The 15,881-nt window shown below is 40.9% G+C and overlaps 2 protein-coding genes across 2 annotated transcripts; both read right to left on the bottom strand.

Annotated features, from left to right (window-relative positions):
* Positions 1-1,301: 1,301 nt before the first annotated feature.
* Positions 1,302-3,355, bottom strand: gadd45ga (growth arrest and DNA-damage-inducible, gamma a). Its single transcript, XM_061673374.1, has 4 exons — positions 3,066-3,355; positions 2,866-2,967; positions 2,546-2,756; positions 1,302-2,121 (listed from the first exon to the last, which is right to left on the bottom strand). Exons 1-4 carry the CDS (start codon positions 3,116-3,118, stop codon positions 2,008-2,010), a joined length of 480 nt encoding a protein of 159 aa, XP_061529358.1. The 5' UTR covers positions 3,119-3,355; the 3' UTR covers positions 1,302-2,007.
* Positions 3,356-5,220: 1,865 nt separating this feature from the next.
* creb3l3l (cAMP responsive element binding protein 3-like 3 like) lies at positions 5,221-15,128 on the bottom strand. The gene is made up of 10 exons (XM_061671934.1): positions 14,977-15,128; positions 13,822-13,965; positions 12,552-12,921; positions 11,000-11,109; positions 10,767-10,859; positions 9,506-9,612; positions 9,124-9,192; positions 8,962-9,046; positions 8,794-8,887; positions 5,221-7,470 (listed from the first exon to the last, which is right to left on the bottom strand). Exons 2-10 carry the CDS (start codon positions 13,963-13,965, stop codon positions 7,058-7,060), a joined length of 1,485 nt encoding a protein of 494 aa, XP_061527918.1. The 5' UTR covers positions 14,977-15,128; the 3' UTR covers positions 5,221-7,057.
* Positions 15,129-15,881: the final 753 nt, after the last annotated feature.

Raw genomic sequence — 15,881 nt, 5'->3', positions numbered from 1 at the left:
CCCGATCCAATGTATTGAACTTTATCACATTTATGAAATCCTAAAAAGATGGAGTAATAGTTAAGGAAGAAACGGTTTGCTACGGAGAGTGGCCGAGAATAAAAGCAAGAGTATTGATATTTTAAAAGTCGTTCATGTGATTGTAACCGGCGCGGTACTTACCGCTCGTGTACAGTTTGACCACCACCTTCGCTTTTTCATCCGCAGGTACATTATATATTATAAATATAGATACGCATTGTTGTAAAACACAATATATGTATACTTTACCATGCATTTGTACAAGCACATCTCAATAGTAATCAATTTATTTCAGTAATCGTACATTACATAGATTTGATAGACACTTGGGAAAATACTTTTCAGAGAACAAATCAATGCCTGATTTCTACATTAAATCATTTTGATTGATTTTTGATTGTTTGTATCGTAATATTGTAGTTTCTAGAGACGGTTAATTTCTGCTTTTTGTTTGCTGTAAACATCAAAACTATACATGTATATTTTTAAAAATCATGCAATATTTCCCTGAGTGTGAGTCGTGCATCTCTTTTGTTTTATGCAAGACTAATAATTGTTGGATTGGCACATCTTGAGGTTGAACCTTTTCATCCTGTCTTTGTAATAGTGACCTCTGACCTCTTTGTTTTTTCTTTTTTGCTGAACAACACGGTGTTGAATTTTTACATATTGTTCGCTTTCCACTCCGCTGCACTGTATGTACTGTATTTCCTCAAACAGATGGCCAAGGCTGTCAAAGACACCAATAAAGTATTTTTGCAGTCCTACTAATTATTGTCACGGCATCAAGTTCCTTGAAAACCTTTGCATAACGTCTGCATTCGAATCTTTTGAATACCCTCGTATGTGATAATTCTTCAAATTAACTGCTATATTTAGATGCCAAAAGGACTAGTAATTACCAACAAGGTGTTTGCAAACTGTGAAGTTTTGCATACGGTCTTTGGAATACACTTTGGTGCGTTCTGTGCTTCCTCTGCTCCTATTGATGAGTTTCCTCCATTTTAATCTTTTTTGCAGGACATGTAATGACCAACTTGGTGTTGCTTCCTGTGGTGTTTTGCATACCGTCTGCTTTACTCTCTTGAGAATACACTCTGGTGTGGATTGCAGTTTCTCTGCTCAAAATGTCACACCTCAGTTAGTCATGTTGCATGACTAATAAGCACTGATGCGATTTTGCTTTGCTGGAGAACTTTTGCATACTTTCTAGTGAATAGCCTTTGTTAAGAAGCCGCTGAAGCAAAAGGTGAAAGAACACTTCTGAATCGAGAAGGCAGTTGATTTCAAATATTTATTCACAGCTCATGAACAAAATGCGTGCAAATTCAAATGAATGCTTGCTTCGCTTCGCTTGCACGGTTTCCAAGAAAGTAAGCGCTCATCAAAGTTCATAAAATGTCATTAAAAGTGCAGCTCAAATCAAGATTATTTTTTTTCTATTGATATCTGCACTTGAAGAAAATGTCCAGTCTTTTATTTATTTTTTGTTAAGCCACTCTCTTCCCGGATCAGCATCACTCCCATCTGATGAGCTCCGGTCCAGCCTCCGCACTTTCTCGCATCCACCTCTGCACGGTCTGATGCAGTCGTGCCCACGCACCGCCGACGTCTTCTCGCCAATCATCGTGTGGGCTGTCATCGCTCTCGCGACGCCTCCCCAAGTGTCCGTTGCCACCCCCGCCCGTCCCCCTCTTTATTGGCTTCTGAGTCTTTCTCCCCTCAGGGTATAATCCACAACGTCCTGACCCAGAATGCACTGCCTGGAAGGCTGCTTTCACCCTGCACGTGGAAGCAGGGATCGGGCAGGTTGGGGCGGGGGAGGAAATGAGATGGTGAGCTTTCCACTCCAGCCACACAGCCTATTAATCCAGACAAACGGGAGGAAGAAAGGCCCGGAACACCCTTAAAGTGAAGCCTTGACTTTCTTTCTTATCATCATCGTCGATGCATCTTCAACAAGATTTTGGGGGGCGAGTGACTGAGTCAGCGTTCCGGGAAGGTGATGGTGGGCACCCAGTCGCACATGCTGCGGCTCTGCTCGCAGAAGAGACTCAGTTTGTCCAGAGCGGGGTCCTTCCATGGATTTGCACTGGGGCTCTGGAATGGGGGGAAAAAAAAAATATATTTACATATAAATAATGGGGAAAAACTTTAATAAATACAATACACCGATACGTAGTATCAGTATCGTGCAAATATTGGACTTATTTGAATGATAACCAGACATAGATACTTAAAAGTTGGCACAATGGCCAATTGTCAGGAAGAAAGCAAGAAATGTTTTTATTTCCAACTATCTGTCATTGTGGGAATTAAAATGTGATGGCTCAAAAGTACAAGTCGTACTTGGTATCGGTATCAGGAAGCACTCAAGGGTGAATAGTTGTACTGCTATGGTATGCAACATTCCTAAATTAACCCATGTGTCACTGTAAGAAGCTCCTTGCCAAGTTATTCTCATTTTTAATCCCCCCCGTCCCCCGTCCCCGCATTTTGTCGCGTTCAATGACGGCTCCTTTACCGTGACGAGGATGCAGTGGGCGTCCTTGGGCTCGCCGCCCTCGTCTGCGCCCACCAGGTCGGCGAGGCGCTCGATGTCGGTGACGCGCACCACGTTGATGTCGTTGTCGAAGCAGAACGCCTGGATGAGCGTGAAGTGGATCTGCAGGGCGATGTCGCACGCGTGCTCCTGGTCGCTGGCCAGCACGCAGAAGGCGACGCTGTCCGGGTCGCTGTTGCGGAAGGAAGAAGACATTTGAATTTGGGCATCAAATTTATTTTAAAAAAAATAAAAATAAAAAAAATTAAAAAAATTCTCCAATGCGTTCAAAAAATACTCACACATTCATGACTTTAGCCGACTCGTACACGCCGATTGTCAGGTAATCTTGCTTCTTAGCGGCGAGCAGCAGCTCCTCCAGTGCCGTGCCTGCACTTTGCACCCTTTTTTTTTTCCACAAGAAAAAAAAAACACTTTATACTCCTGCACAAAAATCAACATAAACCAAAATATATCCGTGCGGTTTGCGTCCAAGACTCACCTCTCGTTGTGTTCCATCGTGCTTTCCTGTCCGCGGATCTCCTCAAGAGTCATAGTTATAATCCACGCGTGATCGTGACGCGAGCGAGCGTAGGATGGAGGAGTGTGGTGCAAAAATATTTCAAAAAGAAGCAAATGGAGCTCGTGTATTCCAGTGGGGAGGGGATGGAAAACAAATTGTCTCGTCTGTCGTTATTCTGAGTTGGGAGCGAGCAGCGAGAGCTTTTATAGCGAGCCCCGGCGTGGTTTCTCGGCAAGGGGCGGGCCTTTCCGCTCACGCTTCGCCCGGATTGGTGCACAGCAAGTCGGCCAGGAGGAAAGCAAAAGTCCCCCTCCTACTCCTCCTCCTCCACCGGTATTTACAGCTCAAGGTTTTGTTGACAAGCCCACGCGGGGGAGGATTACGAATTTTCAAGAAATCACCCCCACCTTCTTGTCGCCTTTGTCAACGTAACCGCTGCTAAATGAACTCCACTTTTCCCGATTACGCAGTAAAAATCCATCACGTGTGTCCCGTTGGCTCCACAAAAATGAAGTGTATTGCAAAATATGTTTGCCCTTTGTTTTCGTCTTTATCGCGGTTTTCCCAGTATCCCATAAGAAAGTTTTTTTTTTTAAATCACCCCTCCACTTATTACACAATAAATACTTACTAAATCAATAGTTGATTTCAATGCACCTTACAATGCAGGAACTTGGCTCATGTTTTCTTTAAGGTGGAGGTTAGATAACTGTTATGCAAAGAGTGATCTTTTCCCAAGACTTGTTGTTGAGATTTTGAATGCATGGGATAACGCAGGGAAAGGTTCAGAGGTGCAAACTCTGTGCAACCTTCTCCAAAGAGCAGGACTTTCCCAGCTAGGGGAATTAACAGACTATAAATAGCAACTATTTAAAAAAAAAATCCACCCTGGAACCCAACACTTTCATTTGGCTCCAGCAAACATTGTGGCTTGCTCGAAAGTGTATTCGACTTACGTGTGCACTGCCTGTCTGGTCGCGGAAATCAACTCTTCCAGACGCTCATTTCCGGGTTGAGGCTAGACTTCCGCATCACGACATGTTTGTCGAGGGCAAAAAAAAAAAAAAAAAAAAAAAAAAAATGCCACACGTCACTTTTTTTTAGCTAGCTATTAGCTTAATTAGTGTCGTTTATCCACGGGGGCTTTATTCATTGTATTTTTTGGGGGGGGGACAATACAAAGAGCCCCCACCTCCTCTATTGCCTTTTAGCCTTCACTTTGTTTGAACACAGTAGTCCAGCATAAAACTTTTTTTTTTGCCCATATGTCTGCATTAATTCAAATAAACAAAAACAAATATTTCACTTTTAAATTTAATTAACACTCATTACATGAATTACAAACAACAAACTAACCTTATGTGCCAAAGACCTGGCCTATCTTTCGTATTAAAATTAAAAGTGGCCCTTGAGGACAAAAATATTCCTACACTACAAATATTTTCAAGTAAGACGTGCAGTTTCTCTTATATTTTTTTTGTCTTAAATGCATCTTGATTTAAAAAAAAGCACCTTTAGTCTGATGGACTGTGTTCCTTTGTGCAGAAGTGATAGCTAGACTTACAGCGCCACCTTCAGGCCATTCATATTGTGACCTTTCCTCGACACAAACGAGTCTGGGCTTGTTGCTTTGTAATCATGAGTCATGCTTGGTGATGAATCATCAGTCACCTCCCTCTACTTCCCCGCTTCCCAAAAAAAAAAAGGGCTGATGTCATGTCTAATGCAGCACAAATATTGTTTGCCTAGCACGGGACTTGGACACGACGAACCAAGGGTGGACCACGTCTGAGTGAAGATGAAGTTTTTTCCTTGCCTTGACCAAAGTCAGCAAATTCGTGATTGCCGATGTATACAAGATTATCATGAGCGATTACCCTGTGGTGTTTGTTAAGTGATTTTTCCCTCCCAAGTCTGCTGAGTGAACATTTAGGGCAGACAATTGTAAATGTTAACCTGTTCCGAATATTTACGGTGGCAAATTCTTATCACCTACTTTGGGGGCGGGCTCATGATTGTCAAAGTAGATGCAGCTCTTGTTTAAAAAAAAAAAAACAGAAACATGTTATGATGTCCAGAATCATGTTTGTGTGCAAACCTTCTTACCGTCAATAAAAGCCCAAAAAGAGGACCATTTTGGTACATAAAAACTTTATTAACATGTATGTAAAGAGGTCCGACATACAGAAAAACCCACGATTTCAGCTTATTTACATTCCATTCTTCTTGAAACAGTGCCTTTCCCCTAACATTAGAAATTTAATCTCATCATAATACAGAACAGTGCCCTTTACATGCCATTACTATTAATAGTAACAGAAATAAAATAAAAATGCTTCACTGACACAACATGTCATTACATTTTTGGATATAGTTAACTGCACAATAGTTTTCTGAGTATCATTAATGTTTGCAAGAAACAATGAAATCAGGACATGACATGTATATAAAAACAATGCCTCCTTAACCAAACAAGAGTATCATAAGGAGGACATCACATGAATTTGCACACAAAACAAAACAGAAACCCTTGTTACAAGGGAAACAAGTTGTCTACTGTACATGGCCAAATGTCCTGCAATGGCTTCATGGTGCAATGATCCAAATCTCTTTAATCAAGCAGCCTATTTTTCTATCAAGCAATGACTGATGGAAGCTAATTAAGCAGTTTTGGGTGTGTCATTTATCTATAAAATAGGGTCATTATTTAATCTTGTTGGTAGAGTGGGGCCTTTTCAAATACATGTTTGTATTTTAATATTTTAATGAAGGACAAATGTCCTTTTTGCTGTTTACAAGATAGAAAAGTGCAAATAAAGTAACAGTAGTACATCAGAAGGCTGTTAGGATGACCATAAATCCGTCCCCCCGCTTTTTTTTTTTTTTTGAAACAAAATATATGTACAGTGGTACCCGCAAAGTTCAAATTCCCATTTATTGTTATCACCACTGCCCTGCAATTGACTGGCGACCAGTTCAGGATGTACCCCGCCTCTCGCCCGAAGATAGCTGCGATAGGCTCCAGCACACCAGTGACCCTTGTGAGGATAATCGGTACAGAAAATGGATGGATGGATTGGATTATCACCAACTTCTGGTTGAACTACAAACTGCACTACCTTTGAGGCAGTCTGTGGATGTCCCAATGTACTGTATAACGCGGAGTACACACATACTGACAATTGGGCCAAAATTGAGCAGTTCCTCGCCCTCTTTCCGATCCAAGTCAGCAAAAAAAAAAGATTACAGACGGTCTCTAAAATATTGTTTTGAGAGATTATCCTGTGGTGTGGGCTGTGTTAAGAGTGCCTTTTATTCCCTTATCTAATTATATGTATTAAAAAAGGTAACAAACCTGTTCAATATTTATGACAGCAGACCCTTGTGTGTGTTCGCACAGTTGAACAGTTAAGATGTTAAAAAATCAGTACAATAATCCACCGCCTATTTGCTATTCACTGAATAACTCACCTATTTGTTATTTTTGTGCTTGCTCAAATACCATAAAATGGTGCAAAAGCCCGGTCTAAATAGGCAATAGTGACAAGGAAGTATGGTGAAGTGATACATCTAAACTGGGACAAGCTTTGTGTCTCTGAGGAAATTATTGTAGCCTGGTTTGTTTCTGACAGCATTCGCCACATGTGCATGTACCTGCACACTTCTGGGGTATTTGTTCAAAATCAAATAATCTGTAATCATTTGTTTTTAATGGTAACGGAAGATGAGTTTGAAATGATCAACTGTTTTGGCATCTTAGTTTGTGGTACTGTATACAGTTGGAACTATTAATATGGGCAATTGTAAACAATTTGGAGGGGAGGGGGGGCATCAATTTCTCACGTTTTTTTCCTATTCTGTGACTCAATAATGGTGCTTGAATGTATGCGCGTGTACCCTGCTTTAGCTTCCCTCTGGTATAGTGAAGATTTATAATATGGCTCCATCTGGTGGTCACATACGTAACCACACTACATCTCATCTGAACGGTGCTGCTGTAATATAACAGACGGAGGGTTCCGGTCTATCCAGTTCCCCTTGGACCCGGGGACCTCGTAGCCCACAGCTGCCACCACCACGGAATCTAAAGAGCCCTCCTGTAAGCCCGCCGCCCCGCCGCCCACCCCCGGCGTCACCTCCGCCGCCTGCGGGGCCGCGGGGAAGTCGGACGAAGAGTTGCCGTTGACAGCTGTCTCCGAGTCGGGTTGCTCCACGCGCTGGTAGTCGGGGGTTTGATTCTTCTTACCGCTTGCGAAGATGTCGTCGGTGTTCTCCAGCTCGGCTTTGGGCAGCAGATGAAGGTCCGGCTCGTCGTCTTCGGGTTCCAGGTAGGTCATGGCATCGGTGCTCTCTGACGGCAGCGAGCGTAAAGTTCGGGAAATGACTGAGATTGTGAAAAAACAAAACAACAACAAAAAAACAACAGTAGGAGGGTTACTGGAAAATAAAATAATAGTCTATCTAGATGCAAATGACTCAAAACTAGTGCTTACGGAATTCAAATATTTTCTTTTTCTTTGTTTAGAAGACAAGATGAGTCTTTTTTTTTTTTTTTTATGAGACACGGTGGCCATTGTTCAACCCCCAAATTGGTTCGTAACAGCAGATCAGTGTCGTTTGTGTATAAATGTTGTATACTGCAGAAACTGTGCTAAACATATAAGAAGAGAAAAAGGAAATGAAATAAGGAAGATTACTAAAGGTTCAGCCAAAGCAAAACAAATAAAAATAAAATAAAAAAAAGTATTACTTGACACAATGTGGCATCTTGGTGTAAAGGAACTAACTATGTTGAAATGAGTTGAGGTGTTTCGTTAAGACAAAAGTCGTGCTTTGCTGCCATCTTGTGGGATCTTTAAGTAATTCTAAACATTTATACTGGGGACGTCAATCACATGGGGAATTTCGCTATTGTAAGCAGGGCTCGGCCCCTCACCACCATGAATAGCGGCGCACAATTATCTGCCTATAGAATGGGAAATTAGACTTAGCAAGAGTTATTACTAGGAAATGTCCATCCATCCATCCATCCATCCATCCATTTTCTGAGCCGCTGTCCATGTCCATCCATCCATCCATCCATCCATCCATTTTCTGAGCCGCTTCTCCTCACAAGGGTCGCAGGCGTGCTGGAGCCTATCCCAGATGTCATCGGGCAGGAGGCGGGGTACACCCTGAACTGGTTGCCACCCAATCGCAGGGCACATACAAACAAACAACCATTCGCACTCACAGTTACACCTACGGGCAATTTTAGAGTCACCAGTTAATGCATGTTTTTGGGATGTGGGAGGAAGCCGGAGTGCCCGGAGAAAACCCACGCAGGCACGGGGGAGAACATGCAAACTCCACACAGGCGGGGCTGGGGATTGAAGCCGGGTCTTTAGAACTGTGAGGCTGTTGCTCAAACCAGTCGTCCACCGTGCCGCCACTAGTAAATGTAGCTAACCTAAAAAAACAAAACAAAAAACAACCACATATGCCCTAAACTAGTGTATTAATACTCCATACACCTAGAGAATTACGGTATTTATCAATTTAAGCTAAACTTTTAATGACAGGTTATAATATCTTAAGATTTTGAGACAAGTAGAGGTTTAAAATAAAGTAACGACATACGGCAATTTTTTTCCCTCTTATCCTTCTTTTTATTTTTTGAGCCTATTAAAAGTATAATACTGGGCAGGTGTAGTTGGAAAGCACTTACTGGAAGAAGGAAGGTAGAGTTCCTTCTTCTCCGTCTTGCTGCCAAACGGGTTAACCGACGGGAAGACGATGAGACAAAAGGAGAGCAGGAACACCTTGAGGGTGGAAAGCACAATGGATAAAGAAAAGGTTTTTTCAACTTTTTTGAAAAAATTAGAGTTCCTCTCACCATGACACACGTGCTGGTCGTGCTGGCCTTCAAGGTGGACATCTTCACCACGGCCTGCAGTTTCCTCAGCTGCTCAATTAAAGAGCTGTGAGGAGTAAAATGGAAGAAGAGCCTGTTATTTTGTGTTAATTTGTGAGGAAAGGCATCATCAAGGGTGCTTACATGTTCTGCTTCTGGAGCATTTGGACTTTCTTCTGCAGTTCCACATTGTGCGCAGTGCAGACGGCGACCCTACGGGAGTGGGAGAGCAGACAGGATTCCCTTCACTTAAATAAGATCAAGTCGCTAATTAGCGCAAAGGCCCTTTTAAAAGCTCACGGTTCTCTTTAATGCTAATTTGTAGTAAGTGATTTGCGTATTAATGACCTCCCTTCCGAGTGAGTGAGTGATACTAGAGAGAAATGTGAATTTTTTGCATTTGAATGGAGACTAAACAGTGAGCTGGCTGTAAAGTAATTAACGACCCACCCGCCTGAGCAAGCTATCGGGCTCAACTCGTCTCCTTGTCTAAGGTACAAAAACGCAGACAACAAGTTAATTTTACCTGCTCTCTAAGCCGTCTACGTAGACCTTCTTCTTCTTGCGACTCTCCTGAGCAGACTGCTTGTTGCGAATCTTCCTCCGGACCCTCTTCAGGGTCCTCTCCTCAGCCTGTGTACACAACAACAGCAAGATACATGATATATACAAATGATCTGATAAAGAGTAAATCCAGCAAGTAAACAAAAGTCTGATTATCAGATGTCGCTGAGAGATTATCCTGTCGTGTGGGGTCTGTTAAAAGGGATTTTTCCTTCGCGATCTGCTGGGAAATGGATCAGGGCTGATAATCATACATTTTAAAACAGTTCAAATAACGGTCTCTCACGTTCACATTTTAAATTGGCAAAATGTAAAAAAAAAAAAAGAAAAAAAAAAAGAAGTGTGAGAGTTTCTCGCTTAACTGTGTTGGAAGTTTATTTGTTATTGTTGTGAGGTAATGTTTGTACCCACCTGCTTTAATTATGACTTGACACCTATGTTCCGAATTACGCACAAATTCGGGTTACGTCGCCAATTTACAAACGGGAATCCATCGTAAACCGACGACCTCCTGAACATGCGTTATGCGATGACGTAACTCTCGCATATTAACTGAGCGGGAAAAAAACTAGGGCGGCAACTAACAATTATTTTAATAACCGATTAATCTGTAGATTGTTTTTACAATTTATGGATGCATCTGATAATAAAAAAAATAACACTCCCAGAGTAAAATATTTTATGATTTTTTTTTTTATATACATGTAAAGTGATGATTATACCTTACAGCAAAGAAAAACCCCAAATTCACCATCTGTAGAAACTAGAATATTTCCTAACAAACAATCAAGAAACAATGGAAATTATTTTTAATGTTGAAATCAGAAAGGAAAATTCCTTCCTAATTTCTGTTTCATGAATCTATATAGGAGTACTGAAATAAATTCACTTTTCTAACATATTCTAATTTATTGAGATGTACCTGTATAACATTAATCTCAAGTATATACAAATATATAACACAATAGGCTTGATTGAAAAGACAGTTGTGATTTTGTTTTAATAAAAGATGAGGGAAGTAAATGTATCGAATTTCTTTTAATCATGGAAATAAAGGTCACTACAAATAATACTCTTTTAAAAGTAGCAAGTAGTCATACAATTAGGGGAAAAACCAAAATGAATAGGGAAAAAAATTAATATTCGTAATCAAATCGAATTGTGAGGTGGCTCGACATTCCCACCAATAACTGCTATCGTATTTGTCCATTGGCTGAAGTTACCTTAGTGAGAGGCATGTCTGTGGGAATAGTTGCTCCCTCTTTCGCCAAAAGCCGCTTCTCCTCCTCAGAGAGCACAATGTCCTTAAACTGGAACTGCAATTTAAAAAAAATATATATAAAAAAATAAAAATTTAAAAATTTAAATAAAAGCCATGATAACAGGTTTTGCATGTAGTCTCGCATTTGGGACGAATGATTGATGATGATCACGAATGATTTCTGAATGAACACACCTGTTGTGTGTTGTCGTGCTGCTTTCTGTCCAGCGTTGCGTCGTCAATGGCCAGTGTATAAGGTAGCTCACTGGAAAACTCATCTTCCATTTCCTCAGTCACCAGATTATCTGCGGGCATCATTTGAAGAATGTTTAACAAATGGAAAAGGGACTACCCAGTAAGGCTGAATGATATTGGAAAAAATGACATTGCAATTTGTCAGTGTTGGGCAAATTCATTTTCTACGCGAACTAAGTCAAAGTTCTGTTGTCGTTTAAAAAACGAACTAGTTCAGTACATAATTCAAAATTTTTGAACTACGTTCACCGGTCCAAAACCGAACTACTTCATAGTTTTTGTTTTCCCCAATTTGTTGCTGAAGGGCATATACCCTCAAAATACTGGCATTTCATTTCCCCCACGTTGCCACCTGCAGCTTTCACACTAAAATCACAAAAAACACAAGGAAAAACATGTTGCTTTTGTTTTTAAATGGGGAATTAAAACAAAAACAGAACGTTTGTCCTTAATGTGCAAACCAAGACATGCAACACAGTATGACAGGAACAATGGTGAAAGGGCATTGATAATTTTGCATTCCTCGCAGCTCTGGCTGACTATAATCACAAAATAATTTATATATTGTTATACTGCAAAACAAAATAAATTCCATATCACAGGGTGATCGTACAGTGTTTTAACAAAAGTATTCTGATACAAATAATAATTTTACTACTAATCCATGTTTACAATTACATACTATATTATAAAAGACCACATCCAGTCACATTTATGCAGTGTTCCTGAACGCACCTCACACACACACGCAGCTGCCCTGTACCCGGCTACAGTCATTCAATTCAGAAGAGCTAAATAGGAAATGCAGCAGGTGTCCATTTTTTTTAATCTTTTGAACGTCAGAACAGGTCCCCCTGCTGGAGACTTTTTAATATTAGTTGAGTCACTATGTTACAGTACACCAACATCGCAGCAGACCCTGCAACGTGACTATTGCGCACACGTACAACCCGATGACGGTACTCAAAACAAAACATCGCGCAGCCTTACTTCCCAGTCATTTCATTGACATTTTTAGGAATATTGATTAACTCAGCTCAATATTAATTTATAGAGCACTTTCTACGAAACAGTGCTGCACACAAATAAACCCACCTTGTGCAGGGTGTACCGCGCCTCGTGCCTAAAGTCAGCTAGGATAGTCTACAGCTCACCCATCACTAATGAGGACAAGTGCTATTAAAAAAAGACGGGTGGATATTGTTTTGTATCACACAATGACAAATGCTAGCGAGGGGGACGAGAACAAGTTGCTCAAGACAATTTTTTTTAAACGCATCTAAACCACATCAGTTTTTACCTGCCTTAAAGTTAAGACAAGCGTGATGTATATATGGCATTGCATCATGCACATACAGGAAGTAAGACTAGAGAGAAAGAGTGTTATTGGCATGGACCGTTTTGGAATAAAAAGCGAGTTTAATGCCTGCTCGCTATGTCTGGAAGAATTCTGATTTGACTGGAAGAGTATTCAATGGATGCAGACATGTACCGAGATCAATGAAGACATCTGTGTCAGACTTTTCTGTCCACACACTCTGCAGGACAACCATGTCCTCGCACTTTCCCCTGAGCAAAGAGTAGCTGTGATCTGCCTGGACTCTCAAGAACTCTGGGTTCTCAGCCTGCAGCTCCTCAGCAACGGAGGCGGGTTCGGAGCACACTGGGCTCGGGTTGAAGTAGCTGGGACTGTGGGAGATGTCGATGTCGCCTCCCTCGGGGCTCGGGCAACCCACGGGGGTGCCATTTCCCACGCGGCCAGCGTTGCTGCTGTAGTCGGAGATGCCGCTGTCACTGCTGATTGGGGAACGGGAGGGACAGAGAGTCTCCACGTTGTCCTCTTCCCGCAGTAAGCTGAGCACCTGAGCACAGGAATTAACAACATAAATGACACGCTTCCAAATGCATCATGTGATGCAAAACCCAAACCGGCAAGAATAGCAGATATTTATCGACATTCACATCTAGTTTGGTCTGTCTGTGGCTGTGAAAAAGAAAAACCCTGCATTTAAAAATACAAGCGCACCGACAAAAGAGTAAACTGGTTGACTTCGGAGTTGCTTTTTCATTTCAAAACATTATAGTTTGATTGAAAAAAAATGGAAAGTGGATTCATTTGTTTAAAGCTCATAAAACCTTTAATTAAATAAGTATAGGGAACTGTTTCAAGTAGGAATTCAAAATTCTTAACTGTCATTCAATTGCGAAGAGACGTTAACGACTCCATAATAGAACTGAAAAAAAATAATAAGTAACCAAACCAACCAACCCATTGGTTATGGAGCGAGAATGGGAATGTGTTTACAAAATAATACCGTCACCTAGTGGCGTTTAACAGGCATTGCTGGAATTCCTAAGTGAGTAGTGTATTTAAATTAGTATATACTTGCTGAATTTGTTCATGTAATTGACATTAATTTAATCATATTTCAGTGTATTGTGCTGAGCAGTCAGGGTCTTTCCTACATCACAGAAGGTGACATTCCTGGTTATGGTGACCAACCGATTTTGGCCTCTTATCTATCACAGTAAGACATAAAAGACCTAATGGAAAAAAAAAAAAAAAACGCAAATGACATGCATCGGTAATCAAATTGAATCAAAGACCTCAGAATCATAATCGATTTAAAAAGCAAAACACAGGTGAAGTCTCACAAGCTTTGATGACATCCATCATGCATGAACATCTGAACGCAATGCCCCCCCCTTTCATTTTCTATATTGGTTCATGGATTAAAAACAATACATGTTGGAAGCCTTACATCCTGTTCGGTGCTCCAGGAATCAATGAGCCTACTGACGTAATCAAAGAGCTGCTCCTCAGAAGAAGCATCCTGATTGTCGTCAAACTGCAACCGAAGCAGTTCTGCTCCATCCATGTCTGTTTGGTCCTCAGTGATTGACATCTGTCAAAGGCATCAAATACCACACAAGGAACAATAGGTAAGATTATAGGATAGGAAGTATGTTGTCACTTGCCACCTGCATCTTTCTATTGTTGCTAAGTTGCGAACAGTAGTGTTCAAAAACAGCATTTGAAAAAATATGAATATCATATTTTTAAACATAATTACTCACCCGCACGTTTAAAATGCCTTTCAGAGCACTGAGGCTGAAGATAACTGCACGTACAAAATGTTACATATTGGGACTGATTTCTTCTTTTTTAGTTAAGTGCAACATCAACAGTTGATCTTTTTTTTTTTTAGGAAAATGAAGGCTATAGATCAACGCAACAGTCACAGTTTTAAGTCAGAATTATGCTCCACATTTTTTTTTTTTTTTTTTTACTACCTGGTCGCGACCGACTTTTGGGTCCTGTCCCACCAGTTAATAGAATCCCTGCTCAATGGAATCAAAGTTTTCACACAATACTATGACGGTACAGAGGTGACACGTTCACAAAAGTTGCCTCCATATTGCATCACTCTCAACATGACCTCATCTTCTTATGAGCCCCGCCCCCTCAAACCTTTATCACGAGATGTGCTTGCAATGTCAACACAAAGGCGACTTTCAGCATAACATGCAGTGAAACACTACTGATTTAAAGCCCGAATGGGTTTTCACGTTACAATTTGTACGATTGCACTTCATGTGCAATGTGACCACATTTGTCGTGCGAAACAAAACAGACTTTTGCATTTGTTTAGCGTTACTGTACACGACCCAGTGATGAGTAGAAAAGAGGCAAAAGGATCACAGTGATATGGGAAATGTTTTAGTGCTTTCCATCACTTACAGTACAATCCGCGTCTATCAACAGATGTATATGTTAGACCAGTTAGCTTCAAGCTAATAGAGCTAATTAGCATTAGCTTGACTTGCATGGTACAATTCACGTTTTTTTTGTCGAAATGAAACACGCAGCAAACTATTAAGGACACAGAGTTAGATACGGGATTCAATTTTCTTACCAGAGAAAGGTAAAATGCCACCCGAATGTGTGTGTGGATTTCGCCGTCTTTGTGTTTGTTTTTCTCGTCACCGTGTCTATATTCAGCCGTTCCTGTCAGTTGGCTTTTCTTCTTCCTGCTTGAAAGCACCTTCCTTCCAACGAGGCAAAAAGTGCGTCATCGCGTAAAGGCGGAAGTAGTACACACTACGTCATGCTCAACCTTACACAAGGCATTGTGGGAAATGAAGTGCATTCCGTTTTCCGAAGAATTGTCTCACAATATCAAGGTTAAACTCCAACATATTAAAATGTTAAAGCATTCAATAAGCATAATATTATACCATAATTTTTATGTATCATTTATAACTTCAACAGTTGACTTCTAATTTTATAGTGACACTGTCATTTCTGCACATCTCTGGATTACCACACTACTGGACACTATATATTGCTTCACGACTTACTATAGTGTTGCGTTTATGTCCTGGATATTGGATATTTCGTTTTAGTGGCTTCTTTGCAGTAGTAGCTTCTCCAACTACCTGAGACAAACAATTCGGTCGGTGGTAAGACAAAAGCTTAAAACATGCTTTTCAACCACTTGGTGACAACAGGTTAAATTCACAACTCCCGATTCCTGCGGTGCCGTTGGAACAATTTTGGTCCTCTAATCGTAGTCTTCCTAGCCGCATATTTGTCACTTCTTCACACTGCTACATCAAAATTGCTTAAAGACCTAGTAAAGTCATTTTCAATATAGCATCGAACTCTTCTCATTTGACAAGAGTTTTTTTTTTTTTTTTTTTTTTGGGTCAGGGCTAAAACAAGGCCAGATGACAACCAGGCCTCGGACATGAGTCACCCCTCCCTCATAATCTAAGCACCAAGCACCTTCATTCCACAGAGTGGCTATTCGGTGCATTT

The sequence above is a fragment of the Phycodurus eques genome, chromosome 3 (genome assembly GCF_024500275.1).
Source record: "Phycodurus eques isolate BA_2022a chromosome 3, UOR_Pequ_1.1, whole genome shotgun sequence".
NCBI lineage: Eukaryota > Metazoa > Chordata > Actinopteri > Syngnathiformes > Syngnathidae > Phycodurus > Phycodurus eques.
This window is presented reverse-complemented; position numbering and strand designations above follow the sequence as displayed.

Coding starts and splice junctions, on each gene's coding strand:
- gadd45ga (XM_061673374.1), bottom strand. CDS start 3,118: ATGACTCTTGAGGAGATCCGCGGACAGGAAAGCACGATGGAACACAAC. Junction 2,968..3,065: donor ACGATGGAACACAACGAGAG/GTGAGTCTTGGA, acceptor GAAAAAAAAAAG/GGTGCAAAGTGCAGGCACGG. Junction 2,757..2,865: donor TCGGCTAAAGTCATGAATGT/GTGAGTATTTTT, acceptor CTTCCGCAACAG/CGACCCGGACAGCGTCGCCT.
- creb3l3l (XM_061671934.1), bottom strand. CDS start 13,965: ATGTCAATCACTGAGGACCAAACAGACATGGATGGAGCAGAACTGCTT. Junction 9,613..10,766: donor CAGACATGCCTCTCACTAAG/GTAACTTCAGCC, acceptor TTGTGTACACAG/GCTGAGGAGAGGACCCTGAA. Junction 9,193..9,505: donor GTAGACGGCTTAGAGAGCAG/GTAAAATTAACT, acceptor CCACTCCCGTAG/GGTCGCCGTCTGCACTGCGC.